The sequence below is a fragment of the Mustela nivalis genome (genome assembly GCF_964662115.1).
Source record: "Mustela nivalis genome assembly, chromosome: 9".
Lineage (NCBI taxonomy): Eukaryota > Metazoa > Chordata > Mammalia > Carnivora > Mustelidae > Mustela > Mustela nivalis.
The window spans coordinates 65452314-65468084 of NC_139028.1; the positions used below are offsets into that span (position 1 = coordinate 65452314).

Consider the following 15771-nt stretch of genomic DNA (forward strand, 5'->3'; position numbering starts at 1 on the left):
AACTGGGTTCAGTCAGATATACTGTCCAGATGGGCCCAACAATACTTTACTCTCTCAAGGCTGTTTACATGGAACAGCTCTCACTGTGGGAATGGTGGGAAGAATGTACGTTCCAGGGACAGAAACATGGATAAGGTTTGCCTAAATGCCCCCAGCCAACTCACAGGTTAACTGGTGGTTACATCCTCTCAGTGGCCTCCTCCAAGAATTGCTCAAGGCCTAAAGGAAGAAGACAGTTCCAGGGTGGGGCTGAAGACTTAAGAGTGAACAATGCCCCGCTTCATCAGTCGGAGGGCTCCATCCCGGATCTGTTTGGTCTTCATGCCGTAGATGATGGGGTTGAGCATGGGTGGTACAACAAGGTAGAGGTCAGCCAGGAGGATGTGGATGTGCCGGGGTACATGCTGGCCAAAGCGCTGTGTGTAGAATGAAAAGAGTCCTGGTGTATAGAAGAGAAGGATGACACCAAGGTGGGAGCCACAAGTGCCAAATGTCTTAGCCCTTGCCTCTTTGGAGGAAAGGCCTAACACAGACCGGATAATGAGTGTGTAGGAGACAGCGATGCAAATGGAGTCTGTGCCCACTACCAGCGTGGCAGCAGTGATACCATAGATGTTGTTTGGCCGTGTGCCCCCACAAGCCAGCTTCACCACAGCCATGTGCTCACAGTAGGAGTGGGCCACCACTCGGCTACAGTAGCTCAGCCTTGCCAGTAAGCAGGTGAGTGGGGTCATGAGCCCCAAGCCACGAAATACAGCAGCAGCTGCCAGCTTGCCCACAGCCTCTGGGGGCAACAATGACCCATAGTGCAGTGGCCGGCAGATGGCCAAGTAGCGGTCAAAGGCCATTGCTAGTAGGATACCAGATTCGACAGCTGAAAAGCCATGGATAAAGAACATCTGGGTAGCACAGGCCTCAAAGTTGATCTCAGTAGCATTTGTCCAAAAAAGCGCCAGGAGCTTGGGCACAGTAGAAGTGCAGAGTACCAGGTCAATGATGGACAACATGCTTAGGAACAGGTACATGGGCTGGTGCAGGGCAGGCTCTGATCGTACCACCAGTAGCACTGCCATGTTGCCAAGTACTGCCAGGGCATACATGGAGCAGAAGGGAAATGCAATCCAAAAGTGGGATGCCTCCAGGCCAGGAATTCCCATGAGCAGAAAAGAGTTTGGGTTCTGATGGCTGTGGTTTGTGAACTGCATGGTCAGGTCCAGGTAGGGTGGGTAGAGAAGACCTTACTACCCAGCTCTGAGCCCCAGGAAGCCCTGAGAGATGAAGCCACAGGGATTCATTCTTATTCTGTGGCTGAAATGAAGTGGGCAGCAGAAAATATTTGAGTTAGATCTCATGAGAAATATCCAGGGATCAGAAGGTTGTAGAGCATTGGGAAGTGATGCAAGGTATGAGGTGAAGTTATTACCAGGGATCAAAGGAGTCCTTTCCACTTGTGCCTGATTCAATGATATCTAGGCTGGGACTGCAGGGTGAGTGGCATGGCTATAGAACTCACTCTATGGTGAAGGAAAGTGACTAGAGAATCTTACTAGTCCTTACAGAATCCTATTCTGTCTAAATTCTCATTTCTTTCTGATCCATCTGCCTGTGGGACAATGAAACGGTGACATAATGATGAAAGGCCAGGCAGATTGGATGGAAGACTCAAATGTAGTTACTTTTTAAGATGGGAAGATCAGGATGAGAAGTAATAGAAAGGAGAGTGGGGGATATTCAATGGGTTTTTCAGGGCACTGAGCCCATGGTTACTCATGGATGAGGCTCAGAACCTGGCTTCTGACCCAGAACAACCATCATATGGTGAGGGCCTGAGTCTCTTACAGCCTGCTAAAGCCATAACATTGCCTGGCTCATGTTAGTACTTGCATCCTGTGGTTGTTGTAGGTGTCTGTATGGATACTGGTAGAAACAGTGAGATGATGCAGAATTAGTCAGTGGCAGAGGTCAGGCTAATTTGGCCATAATATGTGATTTGATAAAGTTATTGAGGGATGAAAACACAGTCTCATAAAAATCGAAGGTACATAAAGATGGTATAAGTGATTTTTAATCACTGGGGACACAACTGTTAACTGTAAGCAGATGTTAACTATTCCACTGCGTATCTTTGCCTATTATCCACACTTTCCATGTCCCCTGATCTTCCCTTACCTATGTGTACCTTCTCATTACTCTCTTATCCACTAGCCAGCCAGTAACTGAGAATTTGAGAAAGAATTTGATTAAATAATAAAGTCAAGAAGGGGATAGTAGAGGAACAGGAGTATGAAAAGGAAAGTTGAGAACAAGAACTAGGAATAGACATAGGAGAGAGAAAGTATCTTTCTCACATTGATTTCTAATATAATGGGATTTAACTGTGTTCTGGTTGCTAGTTGGGACAGAGTGGAATTAACTGAAACCTCTGGAGATAGCCCATTTATATCCCCAACATTAAACTGCAATTCTTCTAACAATCCCTTATACCAGCTATCCATACCCAGAAAAAAGAGGCAAGAAGGGAAAGTAAGCTCTTCTAATGTGGTCTGGGTGAAGGGACCCTGGACCAGTATGCCATCCCAGTGCCAACTGTGGCTTTCACTGTGATACTGAGACAACCATCTTGTCCCTTTATGCCTCATCATCCCTTCTTCCATGTGTTTCCTATTTTTTTTCTTCTGTACTATTTCGCCTCCCTGAATTTCTATCATTCAGCTTGGGATCAAGTATATCCAGAGGGAATTTCAGTTTTGTTGGTGGCTGAAGGGTCAGGGACAGAACAATCTGGGAGGGCGGTCCTTGTAAAATGGTATATGTAAACCTGTTCTGTTCTATGAATGAGCATATTATGTGCTTAGTTCAGCATGTAACTGTGTGTCTATATATGTTGCTGAATAAAATGCATGAACAAGGCTATACTCAGAAGACACAGGTACATACATTTAGTTAAGACACTGTTTTGGAGTGTCCATACTTCAAGGCCCTTTCTTTGGTGTGGAGAAAATTGAAAGCTGAATAATCCAGACATAAATGGGACAGTCTTGCTTTTCCCCTTTTTCCTTCTTCCACTCAGCCTTTTAATAATTGACTCGGTTCCCTCAGCCTGAGTTGCCTCTCAAAGAATGTTCACTCTATCTTTGAAGTTACATAGCGCAATGACTGCCTGCTCCCCTTGCCTCAGACCCATTTGCACAGATAGAGAAAATGAAGTTGGAAAAGCATATGTTGAACATAGTGTGCCTGGATTCTAAAAGAGATCAAGGTGAAAGTCTTGGGGGTCATCACTTCCTGTCTTCAATAATATTTGAGTGAGATCACATAAAAAATGTCCAGGATAAGACTGTAGGGCATTGGGAAGTGACACAAGGCAGGAGGTGGATTACCATTGCCAGCATTCAAAGGAGCTTTTGCCACTTCTGATTCAATGATCCCTAGGCTGTGGGTTGGGAGGGGAGTGGCATGGTTCCCAAACCTTCTCCATGTTGGAGGTGAGTGGCTAGAGACACTTACAACTTTTTCTCTCTACCTGTGAATGCTCTTCTGCTATATTGTAATTTTCTTCTAATTTATCTTTCTCCAGAGATATGGCAAGGAGAGACTCTCAGCCCCTTCCACATAACTCACCCAGAATAATTCTACTTTCTGTCCCTCCCATTGTTCTGAATTGCCTTAGCATTTTGTATTAAAAAAGGCTTTACCTAAAATATGTTAGAACAGGAGCTCAAGTACAGCAACAAAGCTGCCTCCTGAGGAAAGGAACAAGTCGTTCATTGCTGGAAGTGCTTATGAGTATCTGGAAGGCTACTTGCCAAGGATGAGATTTTTATTAGTGGACGAGTAAGAGAAGCCCACTTCAAATCTCAGCTCTCCTTTTTAAGTTATGTTTTGTTAGTCACCACACAGGACATCATCAGTTTTTTTTTTTTTTTTTTGATGTAGTGTTTCATGACTCATTGTTTGCATATAACATCCATTGCTCAATGCAAATCTCAGTGCTCCTAACTCACCAACCGTGTGGTTGCAGTCAAGTCACCCAACCTTTGTCAAACTGCTTCCTCATCTGCAACCTGAAGAGATTGATTCCTACTTCAAAGGTTACTGTGAGGAGTCCTGATGGGGGACATTCATCTGAAGAGTACTATATGGTGCATAGCAGTGGTCAAGAAGTGTGATTTATTTGTAAGTCCCTTTTATCTGAAGCAAAGACCATCTCAGTGAGAAAATGATCTTAGTGCAGCCAGGTCTTTAGCCTGCTCTTAGTTTGCATATTATGGGGTTGATTATACAGATAGACTTACCAAGTCTGGGTCAGGGAGTGGTAGTGAAGTCTCAGGTCCTGTAGGGATTAGTGTGTGGGGAGCAAAAAGGCTGGAATATTTATCCTATTAAGGCCCTATTTGAGAGTAAAAATTCCTTAGGGATGAAGATGTTTAAAAAGACCTTTGGGATTCAGAAAGAGGTGGAAAATTGAAGTTATAATATTTGGCTAAGGGAAGGGAGAAAATAGGGTAATACATATTTATCCTGAAAGCTTGGAGTAGATAGGAAAGGGGGTGGACAGACACCTGCACACAAATAATATTAAAGGCTTTCTGGCATAGGAATACAATTTAAGAAATTTCACTTTTTCTCCTGGCCCCTTCCATGTGTCCTAGATATTTACTTCTCAATGTTTCTTTTGGCTAAACTACTTAGCTTCTCTGTCAGTTCTCACTGCAAAATGAAGAGGCAATGAATATTAAATGAGATGACATATGCAAGGCACTTATTGTGCCTGGTCTGGGCCAAGCACTTGGTAAAAAATTATTTCATTATCTAACACAATGATCATTGACTGAGCATCTACTATATGGAAAGAATTATGCTAGATGTGAGGGCATAGAGTTGAAGGATCACACCTTTTTGTTCATAGTCTGGTTTGGGATGGGCAGACGTAAAAAATTAGTTATAATTTAATGAGAACTATAGATATAAAAAAAGACACAGGCTCATTCAGCAGAAAACAGTTAGTGCTGTAAAACTTAGCCAAATATTCAGAAGTAGAAGGTAGGCTTGGAGGAAGGTGTACATGAAGGAGAAAAGAAAGCAGGTGTAAAACATGGCACACAAAGGATAATAGGCATTTTCTGGCAACCAGTGAAGCCCAGTTCAAAGTTAACATTTAAAAATTTTATTTGACTATAGTTGACACACAACATTACATTAATTTCAGGTGTACAAAATAGTATTTCAATATCTCTATACATTATGCTATGCTCAACACAAGTGTAGCTACCATCTGTCACCACACAGCACTATTACAATATCATTGACTATATTCTCTATGTTCTGCTTTATTCCTGTGACTTATTTATACCTGAATCTCCCACTCCCCTTCATCCATTTTGCCCGTCCCCTCACCCCAATCCAATAGAACAGAGAACCCAGAAATGAACTCTTGCCTACATGACCAATTAATCTACAAAGGAGACAAATATACAACGGGGAAAAGACAGTCTCTTCAAAAAATGGTGCTGGAAAAACTGGCGAGCAATATGCAAAGGAATGAAACTGGATTGCTTTCTAATACCAGACACACAAAAAACCTCAAAATGGTTTAAAGACCTAAATATGAGACTTGAAATGGTAAAAATCCTAGAAAAGAACACAGGCAGTAATTTCTTTGACATTGAGTATCAATGTCAAAGGAGATAAGTCTCCTAAGACAAGGGAAACAAAAGCAAAAATAAAATATTGAGACTACCTCAAAATAAACTTTTGCACAGTGAAAGAAATCATTATAAAAACAAAAAGCAACATACTACATAGGAGAAGATATTTGCAAATGACATATCCAATAATATACAAATAATGAATCATGGAACACTGCATCAAAAACTAATGCTGTACTGCATGGCGACTAACATAATAAAATTTTAAAAGGGGGTTAATTTCCAAAATATATGAAGAAATTATACAACACCCCAAAAAAATCCAATTAAAAAATGGGCAAAGAAACTGAGTAGGTTATTTTTCTAAAGAGGAAATATAGATGGCCAGACGCATGGAAATATGCTCATCATCACTAATCAGGAAAATGCAAATCAAAGATAATCTGAGCTGTAGTGAGTATCCTTTCTTTCCTTTCATCCTCACAACACTTTATCAAATGCTATTGTGTGTGATACTGTCACTTTGAATTTTATTGGTGTAAACTTAGTCAAATAACAGCTCTTAGCCTCTTGTTCCCCATCTGTAAAAATGGGTAGGGTTATCACGAGATAGTACATATAAGATGTTTAAACATAAACTGTATTAATAATATTAATAATTAATAATATTAACAATAGTTTAATACAGTTCTTGTGACATGAAAAATCTTCACTGATTATTATTGTTATGATCATTACATTATTACCTTTCAGTCATCTTCCTACACAGTGGGTTTTGCATTGGTGGTTCAGTGGTAGAATTCTCGCCTGCCTACACAGTGGGTTTTGTGAAGGCAGATACCAGGGTGAATTAGTCTTTGATAGTACTCAAAAGAAGATAGTAATGATGTAGGGTATAGAGAGAACACTGTTGAATGAACAGATGGGATTCTAATTAAATGTAGGGCAGGCAGACATGAAGCTTGACTTCAGACAATAAGTCAATAAACCTACTGATGACTCAATTTTTTTCTGACATTGTCTTAGAGATACAAAGACTAGAAAAGATTCTTGAAAATGCAAATCAAAACTACAAAGATATCACCTCATGCCTGTCAGAATGGCAAAAATTAACTACACAAGAAACAACACGTTTTGGCAAGGATGTGAAGAAAGGCCAACCCTCCTACATTGTTGGTGGGAATGCAAGCTGGTGCAGCCACTCTGGAAAACAGTATGGAGGTTCCTCAAAAAGTTGAAAATAGAGCTATCCTATGACCTAGCAATTGCACTACTGGGTATTTACCCTAAAGATACAAATGTAGTGATCTGAAGGGCACAGGACTTGAATAGACATTTCTCCAAAGAAGATATACAAATGGCCAATTAGCTCAAGAAAAGATGCTCAACCTCACTAATCATTAGGGGAGAGCAAATATAAACACCATGATGTATTACTTCATATCCATTAGGATGGTTATTATAAAAAAACAGACAATTCTGAGTGTAATGAGGTATTGAAATAGGAATCCTGTACCTTGTTGATGGGAATGCAAAATTGTACAGCTGGTGTGGAAAATGGGATGGTAGGTAGTTCCTCATAAAATGTTAAACATAAAACTACCATGATCTTTCCCTAATTCAACCTGGGTACTTCCTCTCTGACTGCTTCCAAATGAGCTTGTGAATCTCAAATCAGGATCACCACCTGTCTCTGTTTCTGCAGTTTAACTCAGACTTTAACACAAGCTCTGTGTAGAAGGCTTGCCTAAAACCAATGTGTTCTGAAGACTCTAGGTGAAGACAATTCAGTGCTTGTTCCTGAAGGACAAGACTTAGAACATCTAATATAGACTCTGGATGTTTCTGTCAGATGAGATGGGAAGCCAGAAGTATATAGTCTCAGTAGGAGCTGTTGGGCTGTCTCATGGAGAATTAGTTCAGGTTAAATGACAGAGAAGCCCCTGTGAAAACCAAATTCCCCTCTCAGGACTATGGCAGAATAGCAGATGCTGAGACCAGTGATAGGAGAAAAGCATTACCTTTGGTATTGTTATTAATGGTTGATAGTTAACTGAGTAATAAAAACATGGATGAGTATAGCTCAGTGATCTCACTGGATCCCAAATTGTGAGAGGTAGGCAGGATAATTGTCCCCATATGGTGGGTAAGGAAACAATCCAAGAAACAGAAGTTAAGTGCCTCATCAAGGTCACAAACTAGGCTTTAAACCTAATCTCCCACTCATAACCTCAACTCACAGTTTCATCCACAAAATGAAACAAAACCTCAAAATTCCAAACCAAAAAAACAAAAAAACAAAACAAAAAAACCCAATAACCTTGACCTAGTTAAAACTGAACCCCAGCTTTCTAAGTCCACAATCCAAGTACACACAGCAGGCATCTATTTGCATATTCTGAGGCAGCTCTATTTCTCAGTAGGCACTGCAGGGCAGGAAGGTGAGGGTGGAAAGAGGCCCAGTGATTGTGAAGCCAGACTACACTGTGCCTCAAGGGAGGCACTGTGCCTCAAGGGAGGTACTGAGTGCCACAGAGTGGTGAGAGAGTAGGGTTGAAGGAAGCCAGGAGCTGGAACCCCTGAAGATCAGAGACTGGGACAGACGTCTCTAGAGTGACCTCCAGGGAAGACACCAGGCCCATCTTGGGTCCCTTTCAGGATGTTCCTCAGGGATTGGGCCTGCTGTTTCTTTTCTTTTGGGGAAAGAGTAGGTGATTATGAGGATATAGCCAAACTTCTCCTTTCCAACTCTCTCTTTCCCAGCCTTCTCTCACTAAGGAAAACTGTATCAGGTTTTCCTAAAACCAGCAGAAAAAGAACTGAGCCTCCAGCTGGAGGGGGTGAGAGCACACCAGGTTATTGGTGGCAGGGAAGACCAGGCGTACACAAAGCATAGTCAGGGAGGTAGTGTGAATGGGGTGAGGAGCAAGCAGACAGAGGAGGGGCACTTATGCTAGGTCAGCTGGCTCCTAAAGGGCTGGAACAGGGTACCGGGAGGACATAAGCAGCCATGTGAGCTAGGCTGACAGAGAAAATTAGAATAACCAGGATAATGGCAGAAATCAGACTGAAAACAGTAATGACTAGAAGGAATACCCAAAGGCTAAGTGGAGAACCACTAGGAGAAGTGTGTATAATGTTTGAGGGGAAGAGACTAGGTTAGTATGTATGGGGAGGTGAGCTTTGGAGTGCATGGGCAGAGTCCCTTCCTCAGTACCTCTCATGCCCAAACAATTTATCCTTGTCTCAGGCATTATCTCACCTCCTGATTCTCTTGTCTTCTAGCATTCTCATCCTATATGTCTGTCTATCGAACAGAGGACCTGCTTTCTATCCTCCTGAAGCCTTTATCTTCTACAAATTTCAGATCCTCCTATGTCGCCGTTTGAAGAAATCCCTTTCTGCTTCCCAGGGCTGTGCTCCTTCTGTATGGTACATTAGGGACCACTTCAAGAAAGCCTTAACTAAATAACCCATACCAGGTTAGTTAATTCCTTATTAGTGCCACTTGCTTTCCTCCTACTTCACATTCTGGCCTCACCACAGTCAGAGCTGGTGTGATCGTCCTGGGACAAAAAGGAAAAATCTGAAATAGGGAGATGGAAGGACCAGGTCGGGTATACTTGCTTATTAAAGGCGTTAGCAACAACTAGCTGTATCATTGCAACATGGTCCTGTAAACAGAATTCTGGCATGAGGGTCAGAAGCTGTGGAATCTAGTCCTAGCTCTGCTACTTATTTCCTCCATGACCATTTGGGGACTCAGTTTCCCAATTACATCTTTCTAAAGTCCTCTCAAGTTAAAGGGGTAGCCAGTTTATAATACTGACTGAATATTTTAGGTGCAGAGCCACATGCACTTTTGGGGGAGACAAAGAAACAAGTGACCCAGACTTCCTTTTGTCATTTGCTGATGTCTTGACTATGCAAACAAGAGGCATAGTACAAAGACATGTAAGGACTGGATAAAACACTTATACCAAGTAGGTGAAGAGTGCAGGGGTCGGAGGAGACTGGATAAGCAGGGTTGGATTGTGAACAGAATTACAGCCAGATTTCATTTAAACTTGGAAAGAAGGAAGCTTGATGAATTATTAAGGCATTTAAACAGAATAGGCAAGCTGTGAGAATGAGGTATATGGGCAAATAAACCCGAGGGCCAGATATGGGCAACAGGAGCATACAGAAAGTAAGAGGCAGGGGCACTCAGAGAAGAGGAGGGACCTGTTTGAAATCTGATCTACATAACTAAAATTAGAGAGGATTTCACAGAATTTCTCTCTGTGGATGTGCTCAAAACTGGGTGATACTCAGTAAATTTCAATTTGAATTAGATGGTAGTATATAATACATCAGCAGGAGAGGAGAACCTTTCTCCAGAGAGTCATTCATACATTTATTTAAATAGCACTTACTGATCATCAATAATGTTCAGTAGAGTCTGTGAATATAGAAATAAGTCACAGCAAATGGACAGACATTTGCACTGGCAACAAGGATCATACTCTCCTTATGTTATTTAATTCAGGATGTTAATGAGTCCTCATTGACAACACTGAGTAAAATCTGCCTGGAGGAGTCTGAGAAGACTTTACTAAGAAGGTGGCAGGATCTTGGCCAGGTATGGAAAGGGGCAGAGGAAAGCATTTCAGATAAATAGTATGAGCTTTAAGCATGCCTTTCAGGAAGTGACAGATAACCCAGTGTGGCTGAAACCAGGATGAATGTTTTAGGGAATGGTGAAGAAGTGAGGTTGTTCCTTAATTTAGGCAGGAACAAATTAATAAGCATGTTGAGTAGTTTTTAATTTTCCTTGTAGCAGTAAGTTCTTATATGCAGTTTTCAGTAGGGATAGAATATGTGGTCTGCACATTATAGTAGTAGATTGAGTAGGGGTAGAAGACTGAAGAGGAGGTTTTTTATTCAGATATAATTAATATGGTATTATTTTAGTTTCAGGTCTACAGCAGAATGATTCAATAATTCTATACATGACTCACCGCTCATAAGTGTACTCCTAATCCCCTTTACTCTTCCCATCTCCCCACCCACCTACCTTCTGGCAACCACCAGTCTGTTCTCTGCCTTTAAGACTTTTTGTTTGTTTTGTTTCTTAAATTCCACATATGAGTGAAATCACATGATATGTGTCTTTCAGACTTATTTCACTTAGCATTGTACTTTCTAGGTCCATTCATGTTATTGAAAATGGCAAGATCATTATTTATGGCTGAGAAATATTCCATATATTGTGTGGTGAATGTGTACATATCACATCTTCTTTACCTATTCATCTATGGATGGACATTTGGGTTGCTTCCATGTCTTGGCTACTATAAATAATCCTGCAATAAACTAGGGCTGCATATCTCTTTGAATTAGTGTTTTCATTTTCTTCCAGTGAATATCCAGTAGTGGAATTCCTGGGTTTTATGGTAATTCTAATTTTTTGAGGAACTTCCACAATTTTCCAGAGTGGCTGCACCAACTTGCATTCTAAGCAACAGTGCACAGAGTTTCCTTTTTTTCCACATTCTCACCAATATTTGTGTGTTTCTTCTTAATTTTAGCACTATGACATGTATAAAGGGGTAGCTTATCTTGGGTTGTTTTTTTTTATAATTTTATTTTTTAAGTGTTCCAAGATCCATTAGCCATCAGGGAGATTCAAATCATCCTGGTTTTTATTCACATTTCTCTGGTGAAAGATGTTCAACATCACCAATCATGTGTCTGTTGATCATCTGTATGTCTTTGGAAAAGTGTCTATTCAGGTCCTCTGTCCATGTTTTAATCAGTTTGCTTTTTTTGGTGTTGAATATATTCTCCTGTTCAGTACCTTGCCTTTTTCGGTTGATAGTTTCCTTCACTGTGCAAAAGCTTTTCATTTTGGTGTGGTCCCAATGGTTTAATTTTGCTTTTGCCTCTCTCCCTTGCCAGGGGAGAGATATTTGGTTTTACAGATCTATATGTCTATTTTTGTGCCAGTACCATATTGTTTTGGTTATTACAGCTTTGTAGACTATCTTGAAATCTAAGATTGTGATACCTTGATTGCACTGAATCCGTAGATAGCTTTGTGCTTTGGATAGTGTTGACATTTTAATAATATTCATTCTTCCAACCCATGAGCATGGAATTTCTTTGTGTCATCTTTAATTTATTTAAAGGGGTAGTCATTATAGTGACACAGGCCAGTGATATGAATCTGGGAAGACAAAAGTCACTGAGAGGAGAAAAGCAGCATGGGAGACAATTTAGGGGCAGGATCAAGGGGGCATCACTGACTTAGAAAGAGCTCCAGGAGCTTTGGCAGCTGGTAGGAGTCTATGACTGGAGCATAATGAAAGGAGAGGTGAGAGGGGAGAAAGCTGAATAGTGAACAGGGGCCAGACTATGCAGAGACTTGTAAACCAGAGTGAGGAGTGTGGATTTCATCCTCACTGCAATGGTAATTCCATGAAAGTCTTGGGACAAACCCTGGCCCAGTATAATTTGCCTGTTTAATGGATTATTTGGCTGTAGTATAGAGAATGGAGTATGAAGCGCTCAAAATTCAGACCACAGAGACCAGTTATAAGACTTTTGTGGTCTGGATGAAAGATGGTAAATTAAATGAGAATGCTGTCAGGGGATAAGGAAAAGAGTAGGGAATAAATTACAGATTGTAAATAAAAAATTATAAATTTTTCAGATTGATAGGATTTGTTTATGAGCTGGATACAAAGGAAGGGGGAGAGGATTGAATCAAGGATTATACCTGGGTTTCTGACCTTGCTACAGGATAGATGGCCAGAATATGTGCTGAGATGGACAATGCAAGGGGAGGAAATAGTTTGTGGGGAGATAAAAAGATTTCCATTTTGGCCGTATTGTTTGATATGAATGTGGAACATCTAAGTGGAGAGGTCCAATAGGCAGTAGGATACACGTGTCTGGAACTCAGAGTAGAAGCTATGCATTTGATAATCCCCTGAATGTAGATGATAAAAAAACAAAACAAAACAAAACAAAAACAAAAATCCAAGTGGAACAAAAGCGAGCACCTAGTAAGGTAATATGAAAATAAAAGAGGGAATAAAAGAAGACAGAAAAGGAGAAGGAGAGAGTAAGGGGAAAAAACATAAGGGAAGGAGTGGAGATGGAAGGTGGCTTGGAAAGGACTGGAAATTAAATGAGGGATGAGGAAGTAGAGATCAAATACAGTCAAGTTTTTATAAAATTGTGCTATGAAGGGGAACCAAGTTAAGAGGTGATTAGATGGAAGAGACAAAGCCAAAGAATACATGATGGTGCTGATATTAATCAAAATAAACATTGTAGAAAGGGGGCAGACCGTAAGCACAAATAGCATGTGCACAATGGGTCACAGTTTGCAGGGTCTATTCTCACATGTTTTTGTCTTTCCTCACCATAAAACTTGGTGAGATGGTTGGGGGAAGTATATCGTGGGAAGTATGGTTATTGCCTTCAGTTATAGGTTGAGAAGCTAAAACTTTAAAAATATCAGAGATTAATGTTAGTTTCTGTTGGTCGACTGATGACACAATCATTACTCATGCCTAAGAATTCTAAAACTTTCCCCTACACCATGGTGAGGAGTTAAGAGTTTTATTTCTTTCACTTGGACATGCTGAATTTGAACTGTCTGTGGAACAACAAGGTAGAGGAAGAATACAGCAACTTAAGACATTGGATTTGAAGGCGGGAAACAAGAGTTCTCAAAGTTCAGGTTTAATATTTGACATTTTCTAAATATGTGATTGTCAGTGACTTAACTTTTAGTTTCTGCAGTTCAAAAAATGCCCATATTTACTAAGCACATTTTTGTATTCTAGATTTGTGCTAATGGTTTTTATTTTTAAAATGAGTTTTTTCCAGCTTTAAGATATAATTGACATAAATTATATTAGTTTGAGGTGTTCAACAATGATTTGATATATATATTATAAAATGGTTGCTACAATAAGTTGAGTTAGCATTCATCACATCACATAGCTACAATATTTTTCTGATGGTGAGAACTTCTAAGATCTACTTTCTTTGCAACTTTCAAATATATGTTATAGTATTAACTATATTAACTATAGTCACCAGGCTGTACAGAACATCCCCAGAACTTATACCTGGAAGTTTGTACCATTTGTCTACCTTCACCTATTTCTCCCACCCCTAGTAGCCATAAATCTGTTTTGTTCATGAGTTCATTTTTTTTTCCAAGTTCATTTTTAAAAAATCTTAATTTCAGTGTAAATAACATGTGTTCTGTTAGTTTCAGGTATACAACATAGTGAGTCAACAATTCCATATATTACTCAGTGCTCATCAAGATACTCCCAATCCCCTTCACCTATTTCACCCATCCCCCACCGACCTCCCCTCTGGTAACCCTTTGCTCTCTATAGTTGAGAGTCTTTGGTTTGTCTTTTTTTCCCCCTTTGTTCATTTGTTTTGTTTCTTAAATTCCACATATGAATGAAATCATATAGTGTTTTTCTTTCTCTGACTGGCTTATTTCACATAACATTATACTCCCTAGATCCATCCATGTTTTTGTAAATGGCAAGATTTCATTTTTTTATGGCTGAATAATATTCTATTGTGTATATATACCACATCTTCCATATCCTTTTGTCTATTGGTGGACACTTGGGCTGCTTCCCTAATTTAGCTATTATAAATAATGTTGCAATAAACAGAGGTGCATGTATCCCTTTGAATTGTTTTTGCATTGTATTGAATTTTGTATTTTGTATTGAAGTGCTTTTGTATTCTTTAGGTAAATACCCAGCACTATGACTATAGGATCATAGGGTCTATTTCCAAATTTTAATGAATTTCTATACTATTTTCCAGAGTGACTGCACCAATTTGCATTCCCACCAACATTGCATGAGGGTTCCTTTTTCTATCTATTCATTTTTTAAAGATTATACACAAAAGTGAGATTGTACAGTATTTTTTTAAAGATTTATTTTTTAAAAGATATTATTTATTTATTTGACAGAGATCACAAGCAGGTAGAGAAGCAGCCGGGGGCAGGGGGAAGCAGGCTCCCCGCTGAGCAGAGAGCCTGACGCAGGTCTCTATCCCAGGATCCTGAGACCATGACCTGAGTTGAAGACAGAGGCCTTAACCCACTGAGCCACCCAGGCACCCCGAAATTGTACAGTATTTTTTATCTGACTTATTTCACTTAGAATAATGCTCTCAAATTCCATCTATGCTACTACCAATGGTAAGATTTCCTTCCTTATGTCTGAATAATATTCGTGTGTGTATCACATTTTCTTTATCCATTTATCCATTGTGCTAATTGTTTAATGATATCTCCATTCTCAGAATAAACCTTTAAAATATAAACTGAGAAAACAGAGAAGGAAGCACAGATCAAATTTCTGAGAAACAAATGTTTAAGCTTTTTCAAAGAGAATGATAAAAGGGATAAAAAGGAGATAGAAAGATAAAGGATCCCAGAAGGAAAAAGAATGGTGTAAAGTTCAGTCTTCCAAAAAGGTGGGAGTGGAGCATCTCTTCCTTTGAATGTCCTGGATGTTAGAAAGAAAAGTGGGTGAAGGTAGAAGCATGTAGAAATGGAAGTTAAATTTAGGTGAAGCAAAACTATGATAGGTCTTTTCATGTTCTCAAGTTGGCTGCAAATATGCCTTTAGGGGCGCCTGGGTGGCTCAGTGGGTTAAAGCTTCTGCCTTCTGCTCAGATCATGATCCCAGGGTCCTGGGATTGAGCCCCACATCGGGCTCTGCTCAGCAGGGAGCCTGCTTCCCCCTCTCTCCCTCTGCCTGCCTCTCTGCCTACTTGTGATCTCTATCTGTCAAATAAATAAATAAAATCTTTTAAAAAAATACACCTTTAGTTGGTGAGATTGCTGAGCATTAAATAAAGACCTATGGAACCCTTGCTAGAGAAAAATTTATAGAACATGGAGGGAAGTGAAATATTAGAAGATGCTAGTCTTAATTATTTTTCATACAGCCAAGATAGACATCTGAAGGACAGAGACACTCCTTTCATAATTAGAGATGTAGCCTGAGTTTGGAACCAATTGGAAGACAGTGAATGTCTTGGGTAAGATTTGAACATAGCAGGGGTCTATATCTTTTAC

At 40.0% G+C, this 15771-nt stretch overlaps 1 protein-coding gene across 1 annotated transcript; it reads right to left on the minus strand.

Moving 5' to 3' along the window:
* Positions 1-257: 257 nt before the first annotated feature.
* LOC309840151 (olfactory receptor 52P1-like) lies at positions 258-1205 on the minus strand (the record flags this gene model as incomplete). The annotated part of the gene is made up of 1 exon (XM_082682224.1): positions 258-1205. One exon carries the CDS (start codon positions 1203-1205, stop codon positions 258-260), a length of 948 nt encoding a protein of 315 aa, XP_082538350.1.
* Positions 1206-15771: the final 14566 nt, after the last annotated feature.